We start from the raw sequence: 7,195 nt of genomic DNA, 5'->3' as shown, positions 1-7,195 counted from the left end.
GAGGTCTTGCAGTAAAAGGGCGCTTCAATAACGACGATTAGGTCAAGAGAGATAGTAGTTTCATTATCGAATTGTCTGATTGCAGCTGGATGAAGCATAAACGGCAGCATGCCTCTCTACTGACGTCTCCGGAGCTATTGGTTAGGAACTAGAGATAAAATTGTAGTCCACAGTTTTAGATGTTTGCTAATTGGTTGATGAGCGGAACACGTGAACGCAATGGGAGGAGACTGAATTTTTGCAAACGAAAAATTTGGAAAATGGATGGGATAAAGAAAATTAAGTAAATAGGTTTAAATTTCAAATACTTCATGGTTAACCCCAGCAGCTTACTTATCGTTTGAAGATTTCTTCAACCAGCCAGCCCGAAGCACCACAGGGAAATTCCTTGGTAAATTAAACGGCGAGTTTCAGAAAATCTTACAATGCACTAAAGATGATCACAGAGCTTTTGGTGTTTTTTAAGAAAAACATATACATATTATATCGCCAACACGAAATATAATAAAACAATAAAAGAAGGTTATAATATTTAATAAGGTGCTACCAAAGATATAAGTTAAATTACAGGTATTCTTTACGAACGTGGATTTTCAAACAAAATATTGCTCAATTAAGTATGTAAACTAATTCTTCATGTCATACCAATGTATTAAAATTTCATATCATACATATGCGATACAAAATCCATGTCATACAGATGACTGCTACATAAAATGATGTTGTAGGTCATATTTGTGTTTTAAGAAATCTGATGTATTTCTTAATTAATGCGGAGAAATTTATTTCCAAAAATCAAATATCACAATACCTACCACAATTGGCAAAAGTGGCATTATTTCTCTGAAAACTGTTTCTTTGTACCTAAGTGCATCACATACCTCCTACCTAACATAGCTGTAGACTGCCCAAATAAGACAGTATAAAGGGGATAATTCATAATAAGGGAAGAAGAGAGGAACCTAAATGCATAATTTGCCAAAATACGAAACAGCCTGCTTCCTATCGGGATTTCCCAGCATTTTCCAAGTAAGAATCAGCAAGCCAAAAAGATAGTACTCTCAAACTTAGAATAAATTATTCTTAAATGTTAAAAAACAAAAACGTTAGGATCAATATTGGAAATATACAAATTACTGGCAGTGTTACTACTATTTCACAACTACCAATCTAAAGTATTATGACAGTTAATAAGCCTGCATTCAAAACTTTTAATAGTAAGCAAAATCCAGGTAAGATAGTGAGGTTTTAGGATTTTTAAGTATATCTCAGAAATAAACGAAATATTTGAAAAACGTATTGTAATGAATAATACATTTAAAAAATATCTGCCTGAACTGAGAGCAGATGGAAATCCTATTGACAAAATGTATGCACTTTTTTTAAAAAATATTTGAATTTACTGGCCATGACAGTGAGTAATTACAACATTTCTCTTACTACTGTTACTTGGAACACATGTTAATTAACTGTTCCAGAAAAGCTATGAACTTAAGGAATTCATGTATAAGTATAGTCCTGGTATTATTCTCTTACAACAGCACATGGCTGGCCTGTATGATTATTTCCATGATCCAAATCATGCTACTTATCAACTGGATTGTACAGAAGTTGGCAGACCGGCTGTCAGACAAATTCACGAGGAGGACATTTAATTTTAGCAAAACGCTCCATTTCTTATTATTCTATAACAGTTCCACAGCTCTTAGCCGTAGAAGCGTTAGCTATTAAAATCACACCATATACTTCACACACATTAACTGTTATTCGCCGCTACGTATCATCCGAAAAACCAGCTAGAGATGTGAGTCATATTTACTTGTTATTTGCTTGAATAAAAAAATCTACACATACAACTTAATTTGGTCGTAGGAGAACTGTTTACCATGGTTGCGGTTTGTCTTAACTGGGCTATAGAGTGCTGCTGTTTATCGGGAGTAGACGAGATGATAACAAGAACTACAAGACCTTGACACGCCGAGGGGACAGACATATTCCGTACGAATTGTAAAGTTACAGCATTCCTACTAGTTCATGAGTTAGGGCGTATGGCACAGCACAAACATCAGGACCTTAAAGCAAGGCCATCATCTTCAGCAAATGTATAAATATTTGCTAGTGTAAGAAGGTTATCACTTGACTTACTTTTAACATTATAGTACAAACATATGCGTTTTATGATGACGCACTTGACCTTATGAAAGACGTGACATCGTTTTTTCAGACAAAATGCATTTTTCCATGTAACACTATGACGGCTTGTCAATGTGTGGCTGCATCACGGAGACTGATTGTCGAAATCATCCTTTTATCAATCCCACATCTGGAGCCGGGATATGAAGTGCCACTAGATATAAGACCCTTTCAAGTCTGGCATGCTTATGTGATATGACCAGCTAGCATTATATTGTAGAAGTGTTGCCTCTTATTGACTGTTTCACAACTTCAGAAACTCCATGGAGACACCTGTTAACAGGAGAATGCAAGATCGAAAGTCATACATAACTTCAGAAATTTACACTTTAGGCGTCGTCCAAGCACTCACTACTGGACTCCTCGCTGACTGAAAACGAATAGTCCACAACAGGACAGATATTCATATGCCAACAACGACCAACGATACCTTATTATTCAATCCTGCATTGGTTTCGCTTAATACCCAGCCGTGTCGAAAAAATTGTTGCCTTGGGTTTGGTTGCTTGTAACACAGATATCTTTACGTTCTAGGTATTTAAAGTGCTTGAAAATTCATTCACATTATATACATGTACTGTAAGATAAAATTTTCTAGGTCGAATTCTTCCACAGCAACTTCCATTCTTCAGAAAATTACAACTTCAAATAGTGTTGTAAATTTAATAGAATTTAATATGCAGTTTAGAAGCATTCATTGAATACAGAGAAATACTATAATAACAAAAACTTCTCTTTAGTAAGAAACATTACAAATGTTTTACGTATAACAATTTCCTTTATTTTCCAAATATGTTAATACATTATTTTTCTTATTACATTTTTATTGTTCTTTTAAATTACTAAACATTAAACAGTTACCAACACTTTTTTAAAATTCAAAAGCATTAAATTTACTGGTTGGAACATACTACCATGCTATATCAGAAATAAAAATATATATAACTAAAAAGTTGAATTCGGGACAGGTGTAGAGAATTGGAAAAATTTCTTAATATTAATTCATTATGCTGTTCATATAAAGTGGAGGACGCAGGTAAAGCAAAATGGAATTAGATAGTTATATTTTTACCTGAAATCACTGTATTTACCTTTGCACAGAAATACGTAGTATATGTATTTGTATTAAACATTAATGCAATAATCTGAAAATTTCTCAAAATTGTTTCTTTTTATAAATCAAGATTTGTTTAGTGATTTTTGTATTCGAATTTCATAAGTAATGTTTGATTTCTTATGCGTTAAAATCATTTTTCATTTCCATAATTAGGTTAAAGAATACCATATTTCTTAAAACAAAAAGAAATGAAATTCATGTATAATTTATGAAGTGATACTTTTTCTGCTAAATATAATGAAATAACGCGTAACTAATTTTTTTAATGTTTCGTAAATTTTACTTTAACTGCATGTTTAATATTTGACGTTTTATTAAAAGCAATAAAAGACTTGTTTTAAATACGCGGTTAATTTTATCAAAAATGCAGCACTGAAGAACCGATTACGGTTTTAAGCAGACGATGTTGAAACATCTAATAACTTAAAAACTTATTTTACTGTATAATTAATGATTAAAATAATTGTTTGCCCAATCCTAGGTTTCTTAACAGTGCAAAGGGAAATTTATTACTGTAAGGAGCAGTTTCCTTTGAACCATTTATATGCATAATAAATATGATTTCAGCTTACATTTTAATTTGAAGGACATCTATCTCATTATTAAATATATGATTGTTCTTGCAAACAAAGCAATAGAACTGACTGTATCAAGTAATAAAAAACATTTTGCAAAATACACAGAATTTTATATTATTATTTATTATTATTATTATTATTATTATTATTATTATTATTATTCATAGTAGTAGTAGTAGTATTTACAGAATTACAATTTAATGGAGGAAAATCAGCAACACAAATAGGTTTCATGAGGAATAGTAATACTTTCTTTAAAATTAGTGACATTTTTAAATATCTGAAGGATTATTATTAACTGATTACATTTTATGAATGTTCATTATTATATAATAATTGGTGAATTGTATCGTGACTATTATCACGATTTGATGGTATTTAACTACGTTTGATGCATTATCACACGTTAAAGGTAATTCATTGTAAAAGATTTTTGTTTGACATTTAATACGCTTGAAATACACGGGAATAAGGGAAATATTTTCACTGTTGTTGTAAATACTATGAAATAAATAAAGATAATTCTATTTCATCATAAATTACAAACAACCATTTCTCTTAACTATAATTAAAACGGAAATGTCTAAATCTCCTGACTTACATTGAACTTAAAGGAGAAAGTATTGAATTGCAGTATTGGTTCGGCCTATTTATAAAAAAGACTCAAGTAAATCTTATTATGGGCGATTAAGTATTTCCTTGCATCATAATTTCGTCTACAAGGTAGATTTACAAAGAGATAAAAACCTAGTTGTCATAAAAATGTTATAAAAACGAAACTTTTTATTATTAAAATGACAGATATCGCAGAAATCCTGTTCTGGTACAAAATTAGTTAATTATGAGCATGCTCAATAACAAATAGAGTAAAATATAAATAAAAAAGGAAAGCTCAGAAACCTCACAACCTACATAACGTGAAAACGGTTTCTGTTACTGTGTGCGCGTTACTGGTATTTAGAAATGCATATTAATGCTGTCAACAACAATAAAAATCTCTAATTTGCCAACACATGTTTTAAATAAATATATTCAAATTTCTTAACGCTTTTTGATTTAGCTGTCCATGGAATCACATTCATAAAGTCCTTTGACCAAAAAATGAGCACAAGTACATTAATACATACACATAAGACTATTTGGAATCACGGAAGAAAGTTATATACAAGAACATACATATATATTCCATTACATATTTAATATTTAGCAATATCATACATTACAAAAGAGATGTCACTATTCAATGCAATCAACAGATATATCTTTTACAACACGATTACGACTTAAACTTTACATTACATACAGTTAGTATTTCTTAATGCAGATCCACATTACAGAAAAGTACAACTTCAAAGGGCTTTCACACTACAATAAAAGAGGCTTTCACACTACAATAAACTTCACATACTGATAAGTTAAATACACATTAGCGATCTAAGTTTTGGAAAATCTTTCTTACATTAACAGTAAATATTTCCCTTTAATTTCTATGGAATAATTACAATGATAATAAAATTATCGATATCATGCAGCTGAAATGAATTAAGACAACACTGAGAAAACGTTTTAAATAACAATCACAATTTAGCACCATGTTAATAATATTCCACGAGCGAATGAATAAGACTCGTAAGGAAATCTACCGTTATTTGTGGCAGTTGTGGTATCCGAAAACGATCATGGTATTTCACATCTATTCTGAATATTTGTCCATTTATGTCTGAAACTATACTCTGAGATCATATCTGATTATATGTGACACTCGACAAATATTTATCAACATATTTTAAGGAGTCACAGTTTCATATCCTCTGCAACATTTAAGTACTGCATAAGTAGCACAAACGGAAAAAAAAATTTGAACTGTGGTCCCAAATCATATATGTTTCGCAGAACTGCGATTCTTCTAACAACTAAATGCTTTTGAGGAAATTACCTGGACTGCAAGAAACATTTGAGCTGAGTGTAGTGTGATAATACTCCTAGATTATGACAATTGTTTGCTGCTAAATCGTTTGCTATTTAAGCCTCTATTGACGTCTTTTAATAGTTATCTTGTTGCTAGTGAATATCCAAGACTAGTCGTTGAGTTTCCAATAAAATGGGTGGGAGTCACACATTTCATAAACATAAAGCGAAGAATCGCCAAAAGCAAAATTTAACTAAAACGTGCCAACAATTAAATTCTGCCCGTTACAGGGCACTATCACTGTAACAACCTCCACAGAAACATCTTGGATGTCATAACTTGGCTGTCATGTTGTTGCTCTGCGCTCTTCTCTTAAGTGATCTTGGGCTTCGCCTTGTACGGTAAGTTGGTGATCCATTTGGAGAGCGGTTGGAAAATTCGGACATCTCTAGAACCAGCTGAGTTGTAGGAGGTCTGTTGTCGAGTTGTTGGAGAATGGTGCTGCTGTAGGACGTGTCTGCAGAATAGCCATTGCAAATTCTGTCCCTAGTAAGGTCTCTCTTCTTGTAGACTATCTCTATAAAGCCTTTGCGAACACGGACGTTGAAGTAGCCATAAAATATTGGATTGAGAGCACTATTAAGCAAAGCAAAAGTCTCTGCGGCAATGATGACGGTTCTTGGTACCTTGATGCTATAGTTGCTAAAAAAGATTCAAAATTTTAATTAATCCATTGCACAATAATGTTTTTAAAAATATAACCAATACTCATTTTAAAGATCAATAGTTATTCACGAAAGTCATTACAAGTAACAAATTATAGAGTTTTGAAGAAATTGTTTTATTCTATAAAGATTCTTTTATGGTAGGATAATGAAAGTATAATACCGCATTGTTTAGTATGATGTTGAGTTTAGTAGATCTTACTCTGTAAAATGAGCAATACGTTTTTTTAATTTTCATTATGTTTATTTATAAATTCTCTTCTGAAGCTGATGGTAGTTTCGGAATAAAATATTTATATTCTATTATTATGAATTTTGTTATTTTTGGAAGTTAAAATTAACTTACTCCAATTCTTCCTTTTAAAATTACTGGAAATAACTATTTTAAAATCATTTATCGAAATCCCACTTAGTTCAGAGTGCTTAAGGAAGCTGTTGTGCTTAAGGAAGCTGTTATTAAGATAATTCTTTAATATCATTTCAATCTTAGTAGAAATGCGTTCAACATTTAGTATAGTAATCGGGTTCACTCGCAGAAGTCATTAATAAAATTTCAAAGATATTAAACAAATTTCCTAGTCGAGACAAGATGCTTAATGTGATGCACACTAGATCATTTGCAATACTTAAGCATCCAAAAAAGGAATTTAATTTGTGACTGTTTTCTTTGTAA

General features: G+C 31.5%; 1 protein-coding gene across 3 annotated transcripts in view; it reads right to left on the bottom strand.

The window, feature by feature from the left end:
* Nucleotides 1-2,951: 2,951 nt before the first annotated feature.
* LOC118193914 (neuropeptide S receptor-like) overlaps nt 2,952-7,195 on the bottom strand; it is a 1,011,430-nt gene continuing 1,007,186 nt past the window's right edge. For all 3 annotated transcript variants that reach the window (XM_085811422.1, XM_085811424.1, XM_085811423.1), the window contains exon 8: nt 2,952-6,499. In XM_085811422.1, coding sequence (XP_085667548.1) covers nt 6,130-6,499 — 370 coding nt within the window. In that variant the 3' untranslated portion in view covers nt 2,952-6,129. The remainder of the gene's footprint in view (nt 6,500-7,195) is intronic.

This window comes from Stegodyphus dumicola, chromosome 2 (assembly GCF_044657685.1).
Source record: "Stegodyphus dumicola isolate Sdum_Otavi_A_Nest chromosome 2, ASM4465768v1".
Classification (NCBI taxonomy): Eukaryota; Metazoa; Arthropoda; class Arachnida; order Araneae; family Eresidae; genus Stegodyphus; species Stegodyphus dumicola.
The sequence above is the reverse complement of the archived record's forward strand: the minus strand, read 5'-3'. Positions and strand labels throughout refer to the sequence as shown.